Raw genomic sequence first — 23,951 nt, forward strand, 5'->3', positions numbered from 1 at the left:
GTACACCGAACTGAAAATTCATTAAAAAATTGGCCGATTTCAGCAATTAACCAGTTAATTACCGGTTTGACCGATTCTCTGATCGATTTTTTGTCAGACAATTTATAAAGCTAACTGAATTGACTTAGTGATCGGTTTTCGATTAATTTGATTAAGCCGACTCGTTCGGTTTTAGAATTATGCTTTTTTTTTTTAAATATAGGTAGATAATGAGAATACTAAATAATGGGAATAATGGATATGTCAGATGTTCAATTCAATAGGTATGCATATGATTATGTTTATTATTTTTAATTAGATGGTTATTTCTTTTGATTCGATTTACTCATATACAGTTAACAATGGTTGGATGTTCAATTTATTAGGTGTGCCGATAGTTATCTTCGTGTTAAGGTTTAGGAGGTCATTTAGAGGTGGAATATTTTTTTTATTTTATTGAGTCAATTCTAAAATTTATTGTTCACATTATTTACAAAAATCATTCTCTACCTAGCAAAATCCATTTTTTTTCATTAGTAATAGCTGCCGAAACAAAACATCAAATAACAAATAACAAATATCAAACAGCAGTCCAACCAAAAAAAAAAAAATCCAAATTTATATATGATCTGCATGTTATTGCAACCACCAAAGAATTCGACACTCCAAATAATCAAACTCCAACGCACATTATACATACACATATATCTCTTTAATTATGTCCAAAATAACAATAGTTACCCAAAAAAAAAATCACAAATTATATATCCAAAAATTCTTTTAAAAAGAAGTAACAACGAGCATGCAGAAGATTATTTACGAACGCTAATTAATTAATTAACTCTCGTTAATTAATGATTATCTAGGCAATAATAGTGCTTAGTGCAGCAGCGACGAAAATAGCGATGGCTGAATTAACCGAAACTGGTGATGGATTTGCAGCCCATCCAGACGACGAAGGTTTCCCGTTTGGCGTTGCTGGTGTCGTTTCGTTGGAAGACGACGCTGGCGTGGCTGCAGGAGTTGCTGCTCCTGGAGAGGAAGATGGAGAAGCGAGAGGAGTCGCAGTTGATGGAGAAATGGAGGGTGACGGTGAGGGTGGTGATAGCGTAGCAGACGCCGGTGATGGCGCTGTTGGAGAGTACTGTGGTGAGCCTATGGGTGGTTGCGAAACAGGGGAAGTGAGAGGAGCCGCAGCGGATGGAGAAATGGAGGGTGACGGTGAGGGAGGTGATGGCGTAGCAGACGCCGGTGATGGAGTTGAAACTGAAGGTAATGGCGCTGTTGGAGAGTACTGTGGTGAGCCTATGGGTGCAGTTCCAGTGCCGGTGGGAGGTTGCGAAACAGGGGAAGTATTGTATGGTGGTTGTGCTGATGTTGGTGTTGGAGCAGCAGCACTATAGGGAGGCTGAGAAAGTGGTGATGGTGTTTTTGGTGGGTTTGGGTAATGGTTGTTGTTGGTACCAGGGGAAGGAGCTTGAGAAATTGGTGATGGAACATATGGAGGATTAGGATGATGATTGTTATGAGCAGGGGATGGAGTATGATAAGGTGATTGAGAAATTGGTGTTGGTACATATGGTGAAGGTGATGATCTTGGTGTTCCTGGTGTTGGAACATATGGAGTGTATGGAGGGTTAGGATGATGATTGTTATGGCCGGGGGAAGGAGCGGCTTGTGGTGGAACTATTGGAGTGTATGGAGGGTTAGGGTGATGATTGTTATGGCCGGGGGAAGGAGATGCTTGTGGTGGAACTATTGGAGTGTATGGAGGGTTAGGGTAATGATTGTTATGGCCAGGGGAAGGAGCAGCTTGCGGTGGAGTTGGAGTAACATATGGTGGTGATGGTGCCTTTGGTGGAATAATTGGCGTTTTTGGTGGGACAGGGGAGGGAGCTTGTGGTGGTGTTGGTGAAGGTGTTTTTGGGGGGACTATTGGGGTATAAGGAGGGTTGGGATGATGATTGTTATGTCCGGGAGAAGGAGCTTGTGGTGGAGTTGGGGTAACATATGGTGGAACAGGGGAAGGTGCTTGTGGTGGTGTTGGTGTAACATAAGGAGGATTATGAATTGGTGAAGGAGGAGGACATTTTGGTGGATTTTGAGGAGGTGGTGGTGGTGGTCTTTGAGCTAACACCACAACAATAAGCTTCTGACCTTTCTCACAATTATCATCATTCCCACTAATGAAGTAGAATGGACCTGACCTATCAAATTGGAACTCACTACTATCTCCCCCCTCTAGTTTCTTTATTGCCTTCTTTTTGTTGCATTTCTCATAGTCTTCTTTCTTCACCTCCAACACTGACTCTGATCCCTCCTTGTACTTAAACACTATCACATAACATACACATCAAACAATCAGCAATAATTAATGATTTAATGATGATCATAAATAAAGTTTTTATCTTTTGCATACCCAATGTGTCACTGACTTGGAACCTGTTCCTTTCCGCCCATTGGTTGTAACTCTCAGAAGGATTCAGAACCCAACCATCTTTCCCACCAACATAGAATTTGTACCCTTGTAACGGTCTTGAGAACAGAATCAACAACAAGAGGCAGATTATTATAGACCTACGATGATGATCAAGAAGCTCCATGACCATTAAGAACTAGGACTATTACAAGTGATCAATCACTTAATTAAATTGTGTTTGTAGGGAAGTGATGAGGTTACTATATGATGAAGAGTGAAGACCAAAATTCAGAAAAGAATGTATGGAAAAATGTTTGAGGAGATGGAGAGAATATAAAGGGAAAGTTCATTGCTTTGCTTGGTTACCGTTGCTGGGGATGAACTATAATGAAAGGAGAGGGCCATGATGTGAGACAAGCTTACATGTGGCAACATCATACATAATTCATAATTGACCTTTAATTTTACATGAAAGAATGTTAGTAGCTCATTAAAATTTATTATTTTTATCATTACTTAGTCATTAATATTTAAAAATATAAAATAAAATATATTATTAAATTATTAAATTAAAATTTTTTTTAGTAACTATTAAATTAAAAAAATTAAACTAAAAAAATTAAATTAATATTTAAATAATAAATAAAAATAATAAATTTTAATAATTCAATCCCATCTCTCTTTTACATAAGTTATGGGACATTTGTCAGATTGCTAGAACTTGAAAGAGGAACAATACAGGATGGGAAGGAATTAACGAGATAAGAAGGAAATAGTGAGAGAACAAATTAAATTGAAAAGAACTAGAAAAGAATTAATTACATAACAGGAAGAATTACAAAAAGAAAATGATATTAATATATATATTTTTGTCTATCTAATTATATATTTATTATTTTAATTTATAGTTAATTTTATTATTAATGAAAATTACTTAATTAAGTTCTTGAGCCTATTTTTATTCGTTATATAATGTTAAATTTTTAAGTAGCTTGGATAATTAATGTAATACTAATATCATATCACACAGTCTCATTGCTCATATTTAAATAGTAGTTGGACCGAATAAATTTTGATATAATTTTATATAAATTTATTTAAAAATAAGATATTTATCATTTTTAAATTTGATAATTTTATATTAAGTCAAATTTTTCTAAGGGCTTTGTTTTTATCTGAATGACAAAAAATTGAAATGAAAAGAGGGGTCTAAAGATTAAATTTTATCTCAAACTTTTGTATGTACTTTTTAAGTGATTATTTAAATATTTGTATTAAAAAAAGATCAAATACATGAATTATTTGTTATTTATGAAAAATATTAAAATACATTTTGTCTAAAAGAGATTATTTTGAAGAACCAACATATTATTTCTTTTCTCAAAATCAAATTTCTTAAATACTAATTTCTTAGGACAAAATAATAGTTTTTTCTTAATCTAAAAGGGGGAAGGAAATAATAAAATCTTGCAATATATAAATCTTCATTTAAGGTTAGCTGGCATTATGCGAGTGTGTTTATATATGTTGATGTTGATTTAGTGGCCTCTAAAGCTAAATGCTTTTGCCAAAAGCCCAGAAGAAAAAGGGAATAATTCAACATTTAAATTATTAATTTATCTTATTCCTAAATAAGCATCTTATATTAACCCCTGTTTTTGTTTGGACTTAGAAGTGGCATCTTGTGCACTTTTTATTAGTAGAGGAAGATAAGAAAATTAAAATAAAAAAAAAAAAACTTGCATATTATATTTATTTTAAAGTAAACAGATGAAAGTAATAAAATGATCAATAACGTAACTATGCACTTTATGCCTGTGGGTCCACAATTGCTGCTAGAATTTGCATGTTGGGATAAAAATTTGGTCATAATAAAATTCTTTTCTCAAGAATGGGCAAAAAATGCCAAATTATTGCATTTGGATATGAGTATTGACTATTGACCTTAGCGAAAGCCATTTATACTGCCTAACTAATCTTGTAGATGCAATTTAATTATGAAGACTACTGGAAATTTCCATGTTTGAAAAAAACATTATTGAATGTTAGGTACATAACGGATCGTATCTTAAAAGGAAAATTAATATACATGATAAGACACAGGTGCTTTTCACTCTAAAATATTAAGCATCTTTTTTGATAAATTATTAAAACCATATATATCTTCATCGGCATCATCGTTTCATTGAAATAGAAAATTATACCTCTTATTACCGTTAGAATAGTACCACGTTGGTTACTTCGTAAAGAAGATAATATTATATTTAGAGTGTTTTTTTGTCATTATTATTATTCTGATTATTTTTATTTTATTTTTATGATATTTTCAATTCGATATATAAATAATTAATTATTACAAATTTAAATTTTAATTAAAGATTTGTTATTGGCCAATATATCATTACATGCATAAGATAGATTAAAATCTTTAATATAGACAAGTGAGCAAATAATTCAACCAACCAAAATTAATTAAAATTTTTTTCCATATAAGTTTTTGAGTATATATTTCATAACATGTCACTTGACTTTTCATTTTATAAGAGAAGACTTTACACATACACATTATTTTGAAGATTGATATTTTTAAGGATTTAATTATTTTATAATAAAATTTTTTATCCAATATACATATTAAAAACTCGATTAAAAATAATAAAAGAATTATTTTGTCTTGTGAAAAATAATTCTCAAAATATTTTAAAATAATAAAAATTTATTAAAGACTAAAATATTTTATTTAAAATTTATTAAAGATTAGTTTGGATGTTTTTTTTTTTTCTAATAGAGTAATATATACGTTGCAAGCACTAGGAAATTTCAAATTCTATGTTCAACCATATCTTAATATCTGAGCTATATGACTAAATGAAGTGTTTTAATTTTACTATTTTTTCTTACTAATGTGGGAGGGGTAAAGTTAAAAGAAAACGTTGGGAATCATAACCTAAAGTTGAGTATTATAAAATATACTTTTGATAAAAGATATAACTTACATGCAACTAACATCTCTAATCTATGAGAAAGGAAAACTAACTTTACCCCAAATTTTATTTAAAGGTTACTACATACACACCACCATTTGTGAGTATCTTTAATTTGTGATTAAAAAAGGAAGACACGATTAAATGTCTTTTACCAATGACCTCATAGATTGGTTATCTCACGTATTCATCATCAATAATTCATCATTAGGCTACGTGGTTTACAAGCTTCATGTGGGTGCGTTTTCGGAGAAGAATAGGATATAATCCAGGACTTCTTTGTATAATTAGCTTATGATTAACGCATGAATCAAGTTTGTTTAGGTGTGATTCTATTTGTGATGAGTTTCACTAATAATGTGATGAATTTCACTAATTAATGGACTCTGAACACTATGAAAATATGACTCTTTAAATTGAAGCTGACAAGAATTAATTAATACCGAAAAAAAAAAATTGAAGCTAACAAGTAACAAGTATAACAACCCTTCTTAATTTTGATATTAGATTTATAATAGTATTTTTTAACGATATGTAAAATTTGGTGAATTTTTTTTTCTCATATAAAAATCATAAATTTCACTTTTTGATTTGTAAAGTTTAACTTTTTTTTAAAAATTTTTAAAACACAAAACTAACCCTCTCATTTGTGAACTTAGATAAATCTAATCCTTTGATTTGCGAACTTTAATTTTTCAAAATTTTTAAATCACAAACAGACTTTGTAATTTATGAACTTACACAAATTTAATCTTCTTATTTGTGAAATTTATTTATTTTTATTTTTTAAAATACAAATCGAATCCTCCAATTTGTGATTACCTCCATATTAAATTAAAATACACTACTTCTTTATAACAAAAAATAATACAATAATTTTCATATAAAAAAAAAATCAGCGGTATAACAATGCCTAAAGTTAAAAAAATTAAATTGAAGCCAAAATGTTAAATATTTTTCTTCTTCTTTTTCAACTTCTGAATTTCCGAACCTTTCTTCTCCCTTATATATATGATAATGTGAAGTAATATATCATGTATCCAACTATACAAGAATGACAAAAAAAATGTATTGTTTTTGAAAAAGAAAATACAAAAAGGGTAATACAATTTTTTTAATAATTTTATTTTTATTACTTATATTATGTTTAAAAAATTGAAACTAAAGAACTGAAGAACTAAAAATAGATGGCATAGTAACGCATACACTTGTTAAAACTACTCAAACTAGTAAATAAGAAGAAACAAAATTAAGGAGATATATTGCTTAGATTTGTAGTTTTATTAACATTAATTTTATTACATTTATTTTTAGAAATAGAGATAGTAAAATATATTATAACTAGCATTTAACAAGTAAGAAAAGAAATCAAAAAGAAAAAAAAATTTCACAAAAACAAAAGGTTAGTATATTTTCTCTTAATGTTTTTAAATTATTAATTTAATTTAAATTTTAAATGTTATAATTTAATTATTTTTTTTATTTTTTAAAAATATATATTTATAAAAGATTTTATTAAATAGTTCATATCAATAATACAAGTAAAAAATATATATTTATAATAAATTTTTTGTTAATTGTCTTCTAATTTATATTAAGAAGATTGTCAACAAAATTTGACACAAATTTAATTATCAATGAATTTTATGATATGAAAAATGTCGTGTATCACTTAGGGTGTCTTTGACAAACGCGTTGGAAAAGAAAGAAGTGCGTTTGAATCTCTTGAACGCTTCATTTGTATGTTTGGCAACTTTTTATCATCTGAACGCAGAAGTAATTTTACTCTTCAACCCACGTTTAAGAGAAGCTACAAATTCTTGCTTTTCCATTCACTTTTTTACGTTGGACCGAAAAAAAATTTTGTGTACCAATTGTGTCTTTCATTATTCATATTCATTTTGATTGAGAATTATCAAACATAAATCACGTTAATACCAACTCACTTTTAATCAAAATCAATTTTGCAAACTTAATTTTATACAAACTTCTGTTTACAAATCGTAATTCAAAGACACATTTAATTGTACAAAAAATCGTTAGTAAAAGATACACACTTTTTTATAATGCATTTTAGATTATATAATTTTTATACAGATGTTGGCATCTTACTTTATATTATGCATATTTTTGTCTGGACCTACTCCAGAGTCCAGTAAAAAAATGCATGCATACATACCATTTTTACATATAATACAGAAATTTTTACATATAGTACACAAATTTTGTTACAAATGTATTTTGTTTGTTAGGTAAGTCAATATTCTGAATATATAATCTTCTAAAAATTTGTATTACACATTAAAATTTATGTGCTATATACCAAAGTTTTTGTGTTGTACATCCAAATTTATGTATTATGTATATTTTATTGGTTGAATATCAATGTTTTGGGTATGTGGTTCTTCAAAAATATTTATGTTGTATACTAAAATTTGTGTGTTGTACAACAAAATTAATGTGTTATGTATCAAAATTTTTGTATTCTAATCTTAATATTTATTGGAGAAGAAAAAGATAAAGACGAGGACGATGATAATGATAATAAAAGAAAATGAGAAAGAGAAAGAAAAAGAAGAAATTAAACAACAACATTAAGAAAAAGATAACAATAACTATGGTAGTGGCAGCGACGACGATAACAACTATGTTAAAAAAGTACAACGATGATAATAAAAGAAGAAGAAGTGTTTGGTATGTATAAGAAAGAGAAGAAGCATGCGAACTTAATTAAAAATTTGGTTCAAAAAATATTTAAACACCTAGTATTTTTCATAATAATAAACAAAATCTAAGCTAGAAAATGAATATTATCTAATTTCTATTATAATAATACCACACCTATTTTTATTGATTTTTTATGGAAATATGACAATTATATAAGAATATTATTTAAAAAATGACATTATTGAAAACGGTTTAATAGACAATAAAACTATAAGATTCATACAACACTGAAAACCACTATTTTGCTAAATTAAGCAAAGACGTTCTTATAGCCAATTTTCTTTTGCATCTAAATTTTAACACAAGGAGGGAAAATATTCAAGTGACCGCACTTTTCTGGTGATGAAAAGTTTAGGATACAGAAATAAATTAAGTCGATACCTTATTTTGATAAAAAAAATAATACAGTATGTAGTAAAATTTGGAAATGAATTAAACAACAATTGGTTGATCATTGTGTCTAATTTTGTCCAGAGAGAGATGGAGTTTGGACCAATTGGCACGCCATGTGAAAAATAATAGTGCTCCAGTTTGACAAACAAGCCCACAAATCAACCCTATCCATAAACCCTGTTTCACATAATATAGTAGATTCAAACAACATAAATTTCAAGACCAAAAACAAAAAAAACAACATAAATTTCAAAAAAGAAAATTGATAATGATTCAACAGCAATAAAAATCAAATTAACATCAACTTCCTCCAAAATTTAGATAACAATCAATTCGATATCGTAAGGTGTGTTTGATTTTTATTTCTGTTTTTACTTTTAGTATTTTTTATTTTTTTACAAAAAAAAAAATAAAGAAAAAATGCATAGAAGATAAAAATAGAAAAAAATTTATTATTTTCTCTTTTTCTCATAAAATTTTAAAATAAAAATATCAAAAATAAAAATAAAAATACAAACCAAACACAACCTTATATCTTATAAAATATAATATTAAATATTTCTGTAAATATAACTTAACTTTTCATCCTGGATTAATATCATTTAAACAAGGTGAAAACTCAGATACAGTCGACTTTACGTGAAGTTGATAACTGAGAGCTGTTAGATGATTTGACCGATTTGACTAAATTTTCATCTAATGGCTTTTAGTTATCAACTTTACAGTGAAGTCGACTGCACTTGAGTTTCCACCTTTAAACAAATAGAGGATGAATTTAAATGATTTTTTCTAAAACTAAGGAAAATATAGAGTAATTACTAATTTGCTCTTAAAAATAATGAATAACAAACACAAGTAAAAAATCAATATTTTCAAAAACTTACCTTGAATTGCAAATTGGTCTTAAATCCAAGGAGACATGATATTGGTAAACCAATGAGATAAAAAGTTACAAGGTTTACATATGCAGCCAAGTGCTGCCTACCACATCCTCTAATCACCCCTGCATATATATGTTGTCAAATTGATCAATTCTCCCAATAAAATAATTGGCGAACACTTAAGTTGTTTTCATATAAATTTAATAGTTGATAACTATTAGATATTTTGACAAATTTGATTAAATTATTATCTAATAATTCTCAACTGTTAACTTCGTATAAAGACAAGTGGATCTAACTTTCCATCTTAATAATTTCTAAACTTTGGAATGCATTGTTATAAAGAACCAAATTTAAAGACAAAGAAAAAATCAAAGAAACTAAACCTGATAAGACACCTTGGACAGCATCTAGTAATATAGATATTGCTAGTAAGGGTGTTATTGAAGCAAACTCCTCCTTTATTTTAGAACTGCTACTGAACATTTGAATCCATATATTATGACCAAATACAAGTGCCAAAACAAAGCACAAACCAAGCAGAACTGAGAGAGTGAGAGTCACTCTCATCGCGCGAATCGCCTGGTCCGGGTGGCCGGCTCCCAGTTCGTTCGAAACTCGGGTGCTGTCATCAAGCTAAGGTTTTTCAATAATTGAAAAAAAATTAATAAGATCTAAAACATAAGAATATGTTCAATTAACTAACCTTGCAGCAGCACTGAGACCATAAGTTATCATGTATGCAATGAATTCTGTATTGGCACTGCAGATTTTTGTTTTAAAGATTAATTAAAGAGAATTAATTCTATAAAAAGTAAAATAATTAATTTGAAAATGAAAATCTAAACCATTAGAACCATCCATACCATATTGCAATCAAGGAAGTGGTTATTTCTGAATCAGGCATTATTCCAGCTAAGAAAACCAAGACTTCAAAAGCCCAATACTCCAAACTTGAATAACAAGAAAACATAATTATGAGATTCATAAATATAATACTCTATCACTAACTTGCAGCAATATTCTCTCAATTTGACTTGCAAATACTGTTGATTCTAGAAGTTATATTCATCCAGGTGTAAATTTTTAAATTAATCCTTACCCATTTTCATATAAAAAGTATTAGTCTTTCCAATATAAAAAAATTGGCAAATTAATCTATAATCTTTTTTCTAACAAAAAAAAAATTGGTCCCCATATTTTCTAATAAAAGAATTTGATACAAAAAGACTAAATTCTTTAAAAATTAAAATCTTAAAAGTTCAAGAATTACTCAGTTTTGCATTTTTTTTTTTGTTAGAAAGCAATTTAATTTGACGTAAACTTACAGAATTAGAAACGAGAAAACTATTTAATTTTCGGGTCTACTACTACTAATTTAGATTTGAAGAGATGCAAAAGTGAAAAAGTAGAGTTTGTTAGTGTCTCATACCATACCATTGCTGCAGAGGGCAGAGCAAGTTTAAGGCTAGGGAATACATAATGAAAAGATTGAGTAGAAAACCCTTCCCATGTCAACTTGAAGTTCTTTCCATACATAACATACAAAGCCAACAAAACAATAGCTATCCATAGTGAAATTGAAGCTGAAATAGGTGCACCAACAAAACCCAAACCTGTCTTCTCAACCAATGTATATGCAATACCAATGTGGATCAACAATGGGATAGCTGAGAGAATAACCAATGGTGTCACAACAGATTGTGTTTGGAGAAACCTAAGAATGTTTTGCAAGAATCCATATGCAAATAAGCCTGGAAAAAAGAACTTCATGTAGAGTGCTGCTGTTTTTGATATGTCTTGGGATTGGTGAAGTAGTACTAAGATATGTTGTGTGTAGAACCAAATTATGGATATGATGATGGAGAAAACAAAGGATATGATGCATGAAGATTGTAGATAAATTCCCAGCATTTGATATTCTTTTGCACCAAATCCTTGCCCACATAGTGTTTCTAGTGCCCCACTCAAACCAACCTAAGAAAAGAACATGAAAAACAATACTAGAGTTTAATGTCACATTCAACATAGGGTGTGTTACTAATAATTTTAGCTGTGTATTTAACATGAATGTTGATACTTTACCATCAAACAACATAAGCTATTGTTAAAAGAAATGTTTGCCACACTCAATTTACCATCAAACTCATTTGTAGAATGTTTGTGATAATGGGCCATATGTAGGTCTCATGTAGGCTCCTACCACTTCTAACTAGAACAAAATGATCAGTTCGACTCAGTTAACTAAAAATCGATTATCAAATCAATTCAGTTCAAAATAAAAATTCTTTGACAATAAATCAATCAAAAACTAAAAAAATGGTTACTCAGTTGAATCGATATAATTTTTATAATAATCAATTTAAAATAATAAATTATAAAAAAAATTATATATTATATATAAATATATTATTTTAATTATATGTTATTCAATCCTAGTTGAATTTTAATGGGATCTTTGAAAACTTTTAACTCCACCAGTACAATAACCGGTTTGACCTTCAGAACCTTAGACACACTCTGTGGGAGCAATTGTGCTAGTAATCTATTGTGTATTAGATCTTAACTCAAATGATAGATTAAATAATTGTTCAAAAAGAAAAAATTTCATATGTTAAGCAAGTCACAGTTCTTACTCTTGTTTGATCCACTAATTACATATTATATTAGCTTCTGTTTTCTACTTTTCTTAACCATTCATTTTTTTTTAAGCAATGTTTAGTCATGACTATTATATAACAAATTAACACTCACAAGTACGACCAATGACTTACCACAAGTACGACCAATGACTATTTCGTATTCTCACAACTCTCTAAACAAAATTAAAGAACTCTTCAACGTAAACTAGCTAAAAGACCACCAATTCTCAATAGTGTGTATCTTCAGGGGCCAAAACCACCATTATATTATATTGTCAACAAGAATCTATCACATTAAAACAATAGAGAAAATATTTGTACCCTCAGTTTTGGTTCACTATATTAAATAAATGAGCCAATTTAAAACAAATCCAATATCATAATAAAATGAAATAGAAATTAACTAAAGCAGATAAGATAAGAAAGAGTTGTGTGAATGATTACCATGAGAGAGACACCAGTGACACTGAACCATGAGTTGGCAAGAGTGGAACCAGCAAGCTGAAGGTCACCAAGGTGACCAACAAGCATTACTGAAACCAAAGTGATTAAGTAATACAACAAGTTTGTAACAATCATGGGCAGTGAAAACAGTAGTTGATGCTTTGCCTCATCCATATCCAAGATTCTCTTCCACCATTCTTCATGTTGTTCTTGTTGCTGTGCATCTTCTACTTCTTCTCTATCACCTAATAAGAGAGGTGTTGTTGTTGCTGCAGTGCCATGGGAACTTTTGTTATTACTTCCTAACATTATTATTATCTCCCAATTAATGAGTTCTATGTGGTCACGTTTCCTCTCTTCTCTGTTCTACTTCTTTTCTATTTTGTTCAATTCTTTTCGGGAGCCCACGCATACATATTTATATCATGAAAAATATTATTTATACATTAAATATTTTTTATATTTAAATTATTTTAATTAATAAATATATATATTTAATTATTAAAAAAATATTAATACTAAAACAGTATTTATTTTAAAAAGTATATTTATAATTATAGTGATTATATAAGTGTTGTTAAAATTAAAATTATATTTTTTATATATTTTAGTAATATTTTTTATTTTTAAATTAAAAAATGTTAAATAATTAAAAAATTACTTTAATTTTAATTATATATTTTTTTAAATACTGTAACTATCATAGTATAAGTACCATATATGCATATATTTTAGCAACATTAACGTTTTTTAAAATGAATATTGATATATTAAAAACAATTGTTTGTTTGACTCCTAATTTAGTACTATCAGATTCACTTAGCATATTCAATATAGTAGGCCATATGTAAGACTCTTGTGAGTCCCACACCACTTGCGGGTATATGAGACTATTCAACTTTAAGAGAAGAGAACAATCTTTAATATAAATGATAGAGGTAAGACATGATATTGATAAGGAAATATAAATGATAAAGATATAAAAGGTAATATTTTTATATTTTATTTAGTAATAAATTAAAATAAATTATAAAAATTTAACTTTATAATTTAGATTTTTATAATTATAAAAAATATAACAATAAAAAATATAATTATAAAAAATAATAAAAATAATTAAAAAAATAAAAAATAAGTTAATTTTTTTTATTAAAATAGACACAAAATATATTAATTTAATATTTTTAGATACAATATTTTTATCTATAATTTATCTGTCAAATATTAGTTTATATGTGTCTCTCTGTTCTTATTTCAATGTTCCGTGTCTATAAACAAATACAACTTTAATTCTAATAATACATGTAATAACTACTTACATTAAATGTTGATAACCACTTAAAATATTAGAATTTATTATAATATTCATATTTTGAAGGTTAAAACGGTGATATGGGTCTGAACGTGAGGTCCAGACTCCTTTTGGGGCAGCGTCCGACTTCTGTTGGAGCCGAGATGCTGCCGTCCGAGTTACTCTTGAGGATGTGGTACTTGCAAGAGACTTTGATGTTTAAGTTAGCAATGGTTTTAGCAGGTTTTTAGTAGATTGAGTCCTGAATATACCTGAGATTCTATCAATGTATTTATAGTAAAAGGATAACCACCTTTAGAATAATTCCACCATTGATGGTGGATGATCGTTCCCTTTATCTCGAAAATTTATTGAGATCTCCCTTCTAGATAAAATAGAGAAATAGTAGGATATATTTCAGGGGATAGTTACTTATTCAGATAAGTAGGGTTGAACCACCCTTGTCGTGCCTGACCTTTTGAGGTTAGGTAAGTAGATGAGGCCACCATTTTGGGTGGGCTTTTATTTTTATTTGGCCTGACTTTATATTTTTGGGTCCGGGTATGAACAGTCCCCTTGCTGGAGTCCGAGTTTTTATGAGGTTGGGCTCGAGCGTTTGTGGCTTCATCAGTTTCCTTCGTTGAGTATACAACTTTCAAGAGGTCGGGTACTCGACGTGTTTTAAAATTTTTTGAAAACGTTGGGCCACTTAATGACACGACGTGCATTACATTGCAGTTTTTTTGGGATCCATGCACTTCATTAATGAGGGGTACGAAATATCACTTTTGCCCCTGGTGTCTTATAAATATTCCATTCTTCCCTCTTTCTTTCTTTTTCTGCTTCTAAAATGTTAGCTTCGTAACCTTTTTCACTCCTTCTTTCTTGCACTTTGCTCCAGTATTCAAGATTTCTTCATCTTAAAACTTTTTAGAGGATTTTGTTCGCACTTTGGGAGAGGATTCTTCGGGTTTCTGCAGTTTGTATCGCCCTTCTATTTTCGTGCTCCTTCAAGGTTGGTGCTTTTATTCCTCTTTTGTTGTTTTTCTGTATTTTGGGTTGTATCCATGTTTGAATGAATGGAATTTTTGAAATCTTTCTTGTGATTGCCACTATGACTTTGGGGTTTTGCGTTCTTGAAAATCTGGTTTTGGTTGTTGAAAGATTTTTATTATTGTTGTGGTTCTAAACGTGGGGTTCTATATTGCCCCCAAATGATGTCATTTTCATGTAGGAGATGACCTCATTTCTATATGTAAGAGGTATCGCATAACCGTTTGGGCTCTGGGAGGGTTTCACAATGTTGACCCGACCTCTTTTGAGTTTGTGAATGCCTGTGTTGTTTTTGCTTTACGTTCGGGATGTTAGTGTCAATCTTTGAAACTGTCCCGACCTTCTAATTTCTTGCTTTGTTTTGTCTAATTTGTAGTGATGGATTTTTGCTTTGTTGTATTGTAGATGTAGCTTATATGTGTCTGTCAGTAGTTCACAGCATATCGTCTAAGGTCCTATCCGACTTGAAATGAGTAGATTTAACTGTTCTTACCCTTATCCTTGTGATTGATAATGAATATGTCGATACCTTTTGTAGACATCATAGGTTATGTTTAAGTCGAGAGGATGAGAGAAACTATGAGATTGTTGTTGCTGATCCTGAGGAGAGAGTTTGCTTCCCCCGACTTGATAGGTTGGAGCGGCATTTAATATATGTTTATGATTATTTTTTCACGAAGTTAGGGGTTACCTTTCTTTTTTCTGAGTTTGAGTCAGAGGTCTTTAAATTCTTCAATGTTGTCCCTACCCAATTGCATCCAAATTCTTGGGGTTTCTTAAAAATATACTAAATTCTTTGTCAGAAACTGGATGTCTGACCTTCTCTTAAGGTCTTCTTTTACCTCTTCGTGCTCACCAAACATTTTAGCTCTAAAAAATAAGGTTGGCTCTCTTTCCGTGCTATCCAGGGTAGGAAAGTTTTAGCTATTTTTGACGAGTCCTTCCACGACTTTAAGAATTATTTCTTTAAGGTCCGAGCTGTAGACGGTGTCTGATCTTTTTTCCTGAATGATGAGGATGAGCATATTTTTCCTTTGTATTGGGAAGAAAACTCTGTGATAATTAAATATAACTTGGATGACTTAGACAAGGTAGAAGAGGGTGTGGTCGAGGTGTTTCAGGAGTTTTGGGGTCGAGCTCCTTATCTGGATATAAAAAGGTATTTAGAAAATTCGAGCCAGCTTTAATCCGAGCTAGGTAGTTCTATGGAGATTTGCATTAGCAAGGATCATTGTTATCACTGCTAGGTCATCGTGGCCAGGTGTCACCCCTTGTGCATCCTCTTTGGTAAATGAGATTGTTGGTATATCAAAAATTCTATTATCTTTCCCGACTTGGTATACTTCTTTAAGATGCCTTTTATGGGAGGATTTAGAGATTCCTCCTCCTGCAAACCCTCCATTTATCATGTCTATGTGCCTCTCAGGAGTTTGCGGGAGTCGATCTCGCCGTCCTCCGTCATCATCGTCTCTTTTCCTCTTTCTTTGATCGTCCGATATCTCGGCCAAGTACCTTTCTAACCGGCCTTTCCTGGCCAATTTTTCTATGACATTCTTTAAATAATAATAATCATTAGTAGGATATTCGTACAGATTGTGGTACTCGCAATATTCTGTCCGACTTCCAGCCTTTTGTGTTTGATGGGCTGAGGAGGTGGAAGCTTTTCGGTGTGATATATCTCCCTGTAAACATCTACAAGAGAAACTCGGAGTGGGGTGTAGTTATGGTATCTTTGAGACTTTTTCGAGTTGTACTCTTCCTTTTTCTTAGCTTCCTTCTCCTTGTCTCGAGCTTGATAGGACAAGTTGGGCCTCGGGAGAGGCTCTCTAAGTAAAAAATTTTCCTCCATATTGATGTACTTTTATGCTCGCTCTTATCATTCATACAAGGAGGTCGGGTGTCGCTTGGATATGGATTGGGAGAACGGCCCTTCCCCCATTATTACCGCTTCAAGAGGTAAGTTTTATATTTTCAAGCAGGCTTTGTTGAATATCTCTATATAATCTCCTAGTATCTCTCCAACTTCTTACTTGACCCCTAGCAGACTTGGAGCATGCTTGACTTTGTCTTTCTGAATTAAAAATCGGGTAAGAAACTTCCTTGCTAGGTCATCAAAGCAAGTCACCGACCTGGGTGGTAAGTTGTCAAACCATTTCATTGTTGCTTTAGTCAAAGTTTTCGGGAAGGCCTTTCAACTAGTTGCATCAGAAACATCAGCTAGATACATCTGACTTTTAAAATTACTTAGGTGATGCCTCGGATCAGTCGTTCCGTCATAGAGAACTATGTCAGGGGTCTTGAAATTTTTGGGAAGCCTAGCTCGCATGATCTCTTCAACAAATGGATCTTCTCCTCCAAGAGGGCTTTCTTCCCGATCTGTCCGTCAGCTTCTAATTTCAAGAGCTTTTCCTCCAGCTCTTTCCGCGTCGTACTTCTTCTCGTAATTCTCTCTCTGCTTCTCGCTATCATTCAGACTCCAGCTCAAGTTGTTCCAATCGGCCGCGATGGCTGTGAACTAACCTTAATATCTCCATCGGATGCAGAGGTTCTTCGTCTTCAGGTGGGTGGACCTCCGAGTGAATCCGTTGCGGGTGATGGTTTCTCGATGTTCCCTCTTTGTGGGGGGGGGGGGAGGGGGCATTTGTTCTTTCCCGGGGTGGAGGTAATGCCAGCATCAAGTCATCGTTGTGGGATCTGGTTCTGACTCAAATGTCGTATGACCGTCTTCATACTGATTGTCTGTCATTCGTAGGTGTAAACTTTTAGGTCCCCGGCAACAGAACCAATGTTTCGAGGGTTGCCTGAAATAGTGATATGGGCCTGAACGTAAGGTCCAGACTCTTTCTGGGGCAGCATATGACTTCTGTTGGAGCCGAGGTGCCATCGTCCGAGTTTCTCGTGAGGAGGTGAGGGTGGTACCTACAAGAGACTCTGATGTTTAAGTTAGCAAGGATTTTAACAGATTTTTGGTAGATTGGGTCCTGAATATACCTGAGGTTCTGTTAGTGTATTTATAGTAAAAGGATAACCACCTTTAGAATAGTTCCACTTTTGATGGTGAATGATCGTTTCCTTTATTTTAAAAATTTGTTAAAATCTTCTTTCTAGATAAAGTAGAGAGATAATAGAAAATATTTCAGAAGATAGTTACTTATTCAGATAAGTAGGATTAAATCATCCTTGTCGTCGAATAAATAGATGATGCCACATTTTTTGGTGGCCTTTTACCGTTGTTGGGTCTGGTTTTATGTTTTTTTAGTCAAAGTATAAATAATTAATTTATATTATCGTATCATTAATTTAATGAGAAAAACAACACTTTTCATCGTTGCAAAATTTTTAAATAAAAAAGTTTAAAATTTTAAATAACTAATATCTTCTTCTTCCATTAATTTAATAAATGAATCAACTTATAATAAAGCTTTAATTTTAATTTAATAAAATGCTTATTTTACGCGTCATTCCTCCTGCATTTTTGCATTCCTTCATGTTGTTGTTCTTGTGCATCTTCCACTTCTTTTCTATCACCTAAAAAGAGAGGTGTTGCCGTTGTTGCTGCAGTGCCATGAGAACTTTATTTTGTTTTTATTATTATTATTATCTCCGAATGAGTTCTATGTGCTCACGTTTCCTCTGATTTGTTCCACTGCACTTGTTTTTTGTTTTCTCTATAATTTATTTGTTCAATGACCCGATGCATACATATAAACATATTTATATCACGAACAATATTATATAGAGTAAAACACATATATAAACTAAATACATATTAATATTACATGAAAATCTCAAAACAAATAACATTACATATATATTTTCGTTTATAATTCTATATAAATCAAATTCATTGAATTTGAATTAGTTATCATAATGCTAAATCGAATAAAAAAAATTCAAATTAGTAGACTTCAATGTAAAATCAAATTTATTAGTGTCAATTTACATAAGGTTGAGTTTCAAAATGAGCACCCATCCATAATTTTGACCTCTAGTAAATCGATACAAGTTGTTTCAATTTAAGCCTATTGTTTTACACCCTCTAATAAATCGAATGAAGTGAATTCGATTTAACAAACCGTAGTAAATCAAATTGATTAAATTCGATTTATGAGCAATGGCCAGTAATGATAAATCGAAGCTACCAAATTCGATTTAGCTTATATATACCTATATATAGAATTCGAATTCACTTATTTCGAATTACATTTCACCAAACCCCAACCCCGTCCCCCCCAAAACACCAAAACTAAATTTAAGTGAGAAAAGAAAATCACAAAATTCATACTGCAAAAATGGAAGATGACGAAAATCATATCTATCGATTGGACGGAGTTATCCATATTGCTGATAGCATTCATGAAGAGATTAGTGAATGAAAATATTTTTTCAAGATAAATTAGTAACATTAGTAGCATTAAGCCACTTATAGTAGTTGTTTATAAAGGTTAGATAGAATTAGAATTTTTAAACTGGAAATGGTGTTAGAGTAGTCATTTAGAAAGAGTAGTGATTAAAAATAACCGTTAGTTCAAGTAGTGACTAGAGACTTTATCAGAATTTGTAAGTTATAAATGTTACATTGAATAGTGATGATTAGTTTAGTTAGGATTTAATTTAACTCAATAGTGCCAGTGATAATAGTAGTAAACAGATTGTGATATGTTTTACACTAAAGTTATTTTTTATTAGAGTTTTCCGTGTTAGGTTCATTTAGATGAACTAAGATTTTATTGTTTGTTTGAACATGTAAGATTATTTGTTTGTTTTTAGTGCATTTTTTGCATTAGGACTTGCATTATTTAATATTTCTTTAGTGAATTATTTTGTTATAGTTCTTATAAACAATTTTTTATCGTTATGCAGCCCACCAATGTATTACCAATATGAGAAGGCAACACGGTATGTCCCTAGATGATAAGATCATATCGTACTTGTAAGGCTGAACGAGACATAATGGTTTAGGTTGGATGAGCCATTAGCGAGTGCATTCGTGGAGCGATGGCATTTGGAGACGCATACTTTTCATATGTCATTCGGAGAGTGCACGATTACGCTACAGGATGTAGAGTACCAGTTAAGGCTCCTGATCAATGGTCAGTACATTAGCGGATGCCTCACGAACTTTGAGAGATACATCAATGGTGGCTGCCCAGCATGGGCTTGGTTCAAGGAGCTATTAGGTGTTTTACCTTCTGCGAACTGCATCAACAAATTCACAAGACGCAAGAGACATTCAGTGAGCTTTCTCAGGGCGCAGACGATGCTACGGTTAGGAGGTATGCCCAGGCATATATCAAGATGCTCTTATCGAATCAGTTCTTCAGTGATAAGTTTGGTATACGTCATCACATTCGTTGGCTACCTTACGTAGCCAAGCTAGAGGACATGGGTCGATACAGGTGAGGATCTGCTGCTCTATCATGGTTATACTGGTGCATGTGCCGTGTGGCCAACAGAAACGTGATAAAGTTGGCCAGTCCATTGCAGCTCCTTCTATAACACCCTTACTATCAGAATGTCATGCTTCCGGCTATGCCCCTCTCCACTACAACAAATATAGCCTTTAGCAACGCCAAATTTCGCAACGCCTTAAAACCGTTCTCTTAGATAGGTTTAGACAACGGTTTTTTAAAGTGTTACTGTTGAATTCAGTTTTTCATCAATTTCTAGCAACAAAATAAAACCGTTCTCTTTGACTATTTTAAAGAACGGTTTTATAACCGTTACCATGATTTGGCTTTAAACAACGGTTTTTTATTGTTGTTTAAAGAATTGTACAAAAGAAACGCATTAAAACCGTTGCCGAAATGCTACACTTTAAAACCGTTCCATTAGATGGTCTTAGACAACGTTTTTTACAGTGTTGTTGTTGAAGTTCATTTTTTCATTATGCTATAGTAACAAAATAAAACCGTTCTCTTTGACTATTTTAAAGAACGATTTTACAACCCTTACTACAATTATTTATGAAACAACCATTTTCTAATATTATTTAAATAATTGTACAAATTAAACAATACTAATAAAAATAATTTTAGATAATTATATAAATTGAAACTATTTTTTCTATAAATACTGAATTTATAAAATACTCAAAAACTATTGTTATAAATAAATAACAAATATTATTTTAAAAAAATAAAATTAAAATAAATTTATTATAAATATTATATATTATTATAAATATATAAAAAATATTATATTTTGAACACATAAGACTAAAATAAATTTATAATAAATATTATATATTTTTATTATAAATATATAATAAATATTAATATAAAGAAATAAAATTAAAATAATTTTAAAATAAATATTATATATCTATTATTGATTATTATATAACAAATATTATTTTTGAAAAAAATAAAAATAAAATAAATTTATAATAAATATTATATATTTTTATTATAAATAATTATTTTGTTATAACAAATATATATTTTTTGTTAGAAATAATTATTTGAATTCAGCAATAGATTGATAAATAATATTTTTAAATAATTTTAATATAGTATATTAGATTTTAAAATTATTATTCTATCCACCCATTTTTATCAATATATCTATTTTATCTATATCTTTTTATAAAATCTCTCATTCCTAACTAAAATTTCAAATTAAATAAAAAATTCTAATTTCCAAATTCTAAAACCCTAAACACCCCCCACTTATAAGCGTAACACATACACACACACAGACAAGAGAGGAGGAAGGAGAAGAGGACGGCGCCGGCGGGTTAGGTGCCGCCGTCGCCGTCGTTGCCAAGCCCGAAGGAGAAAGAGAGTCCGCACAGGGAGAGTGAGGGACGGAGAAGAGAAGCCGCGCTAACCCCGCAACGCCACTGCGTCGTCGCCTCCATTGAGCGGTCGCCATCATCGTGCGAGAAAGGAGAAGGAGCCGTCGAGGGGTCGCTGAGCCGCTGCCGTTGCTGTCGCGTTCGTTTCTGTCACAGAAGCTTCCATTTCCGTCACTTTCATGTTGCGGAGAGAAAGAACTACGCATGAGCCAGGGGCCAGGGAAAGGGAGCCACCGCCGTTGCATCCTGGCTACGCCGCCGTTCAATTCGTTGTTTCATCATGGCCATGGAGAGGAACATGAATGGAAAAGGAAACAGGGAAGCTGCTACTTGGGATTTGAGGAAAACGGCTCTGTTCTGCCTCACCTCTAGGTTCTGCAAGTTGCCGGAGTCCTCAGCCGCCGGAAACCAGCACTGAAGCTGCCCAGAATCACTACTGCTGCTGCCATGGGAGCTGGTATTGGAACCACTGATGGAGCTGCTGTGTTTAGTGATTTTCGCGAGTTGTGACATCGAGGTAGGGAATATTTTATTAAATTAAATATTTTAAACTTTGAATGCCTGAAAAGTTTACTGGATTATTACGAATAGTTGAATGCTTCATATGTAATGGATTTTGGTTGTAGATTAAATGTGTGACTGGTTGTGCCTCTTGTTGATTTTACGATAGTAAGGTAGAACATGTTGATATGTGTATGCTGTAGTCTGTAAGAGTGTGTTGAGAAGATACATGTCTAATGTTGTTCTGATTTTGATTTGAAAACTGGTTCTCTGAAAATAAAAAATTTCTATAGCTGTTTAGATGCTCTCTTTACTAACTTTGTTTCTTATATTCTGATTCACAGTTTAAGATAGCCCTTTTTTCTACTTTTCATTTTCTTCAGGATTGAAATTGTAGATAAATGCTTTTGCCATGACACAATGGAACAGATTGTTGATTCTTTGGTGAGCTTTACATCTTCCATTAAATTTAAGTACCTCTAGCACAACTTTATCTTAGAATTTCATTTATTCTGCTGCTAAAATGTCTTTAGTGTTGCTTTTAGTTGTAGTCTCTTATCTTGTTAACTCTATTTGTACCAGCTAGTCTTGATTAACATCTATCTATTGTGAGTGGCTTAACTTTCTGGTAACAGTTTACGGTTTCTTTTTCCATTTAATTACTTAAATTTCCATTAGGAAAGAGTGGCAAGTGAAACAAATGATGCATGGTGCATTTCTACCCTAAATAGACTTAAAGAAGCTTCGCCATTGAGCTTGAAGGTTTCCCTGAGATCAGTGAGTTTCTTTTTCTTGTCAAAACTCATTTGAGTTCTTGATTACTATGCTTTCTTCCTTCCATACGAGAAGCTACTTACTATAATGTAAACCGTCTAACATTTTCTTGTCAAAACTCATTTGAGTTCTTGATTACTATGCTTTCTTCCTTCCATACGAAAAGCTGCTTACTATAATGTAAACCATCTAACTGATGCAGATACGAGAGGGTAGATTTTAAACTCTTGACCAGTGCTTGTTGCGTGAGTACCATACGACTTTACAAGCAAAATCTAAGCAGATTTCTGGTGACTTTTGTGAGGTAATGAACATTGCCAGCATTACAAATCCAACATCATTCAAAGATGAGGTTTCTAGGTGGTTTATAAATGTGAGACATTCTTTGCCTTTGAGCTAGCTTTGGGGTTGAGTTAAAATAGGTTATAGATTTCTTGTCTCTGGGCAATTTGTCCATCAATTGTTGTTACTTTTACATTTACAGTTGAGTTAAAGACTCCTGATATTATTCTTAATTTCTACTATTTACTTTGATGTTGTCAAATGATGGCCTTATTCTGAGCTGTTTTATTAGTGCTGATTTGATTTTAGAGAGTTCATATAGGTTGATTTTGCTGTTTAGTGCTGCTTTATCCTTGTTAATGGCTGATTTCATGCCTTGTTTTGATTGAGCAATGATGATGATGGCCTTATTCTGAGCTGTTTTATTAGTGCTGATTTGATTTTAGTGAGTTCATGTGGGTTGATTTTGCTGTTTAGTGCTGCTTTATCCTTGTTAATAGATGATTTCATGCCTTGTTTTATTTGAGCAATGATGATGATGGCCTTATTCTGAGCTGTTTTATTAGTGCTGATTTGATTTTAGAGAGTTCATATAGGTTGATTTTGCTGTTTAGTGCTGCTTTATCCTTGTTAATGGCTGATTTCATGCCTTGTTTTGATTGAGCAATGATGATGATGGCCTTATTCTGAGCTATTTTATTAGTGCTGATTTGATTTTAGAGAGTTCATATGGGTTGATTTTGCTATTTAGTGCTGCTTTATCCTTGTTAATGGCTGATTTC

The 23,951-nt window shown here is 31.6% G+C and overlaps 2 protein-coding genes and 1 long non-coding RNA gene across 4 annotated transcripts; 1 reads left to right on the forward strand and 2 right to left on the reverse strand.

Moving 5' to 3' along the window:
• Window positions 1-580: 580 nt before the first annotated feature.
• On the reverse strand, window positions 581-2,813 carry LOC112769400 (uncharacterized). The gene is made up of 2 exons (XM_025813915.3): window positions 2,399-2,813; window positions 581-2,313 (listed from the first exon to the last, which is right to left on the reverse strand). The coding sequence occupies exons 1-2, from the start codon at window positions 2,586-2,588 to the stop codon at window positions 842-844; spliced, it is 1,662 nt and encodes a 553-aa protein (XP_025669700.1). The 5' UTR covers window positions 2,589-2,813; the 3' UTR covers window positions 581-841.
• A 5,536-nt stretch (window positions 2,814-8,349) lies between these two features.
• Window positions 8,350-12,877, reverse strand: LOC112772430 (protein DETOXIFICATION 18). Its single transcript, XM_025817371.2, has 7 exons — window positions 12,470-12,877; window positions 10,816-11,360; window positions 10,250-10,336; window positions 10,090-10,146; window positions 9,770-10,008; window positions 9,387-9,505; window positions 8,350-8,679 (listed from the first exon to the last, which is right to left on the reverse strand). Exons 1-7 carry the CDS (start codon window positions 12,776-12,778, stop codon window positions 8,542-8,544), a joined length of 1,494 nt encoding a protein of 497 aa, XP_025673156.1. The 5' UTR covers window positions 12,779-12,877; the 3' UTR covers window positions 8,350-8,541.
• An 8,615-nt stretch (window positions 12,878-21,492) lies between these two features.
• On the forward strand, window positions 21,493-23,340 carry LOC112771435 (uncharacterized). 2 transcript variants are annotated; one of them, XR_003187063.3, is made up of 4 exons: window positions 21,493-22,129; window positions 22,497-22,557; window positions 22,792-22,890; window positions 23,090-23,340. It is a non-coding gene; the product is annotated as an uncharacterized lncRNA (long non-coding RNA). The 2 variants fall into 2 exon arrangements; XR_011876223.1 differs by having other exon boundaries at window positions 22,792-22,875.
• The last annotated feature ends 611 nt before the right edge of the window (window positions 23,341-23,951 follow it).

This window comes from Arachis hypogaea, chromosome 18 (genome assembly GCF_003086295.3).
Source record: "Arachis hypogaea cultivar Tifrunner chromosome 18, arahy.Tifrunner.gnm2.J5K5, whole genome shotgun sequence".
Taxonomy (NCBI): Eukaryota; Viridiplantae; Streptophyta; class Magnoliopsida; order Fabales; family Fabaceae; genus Arachis; species Arachis hypogaea.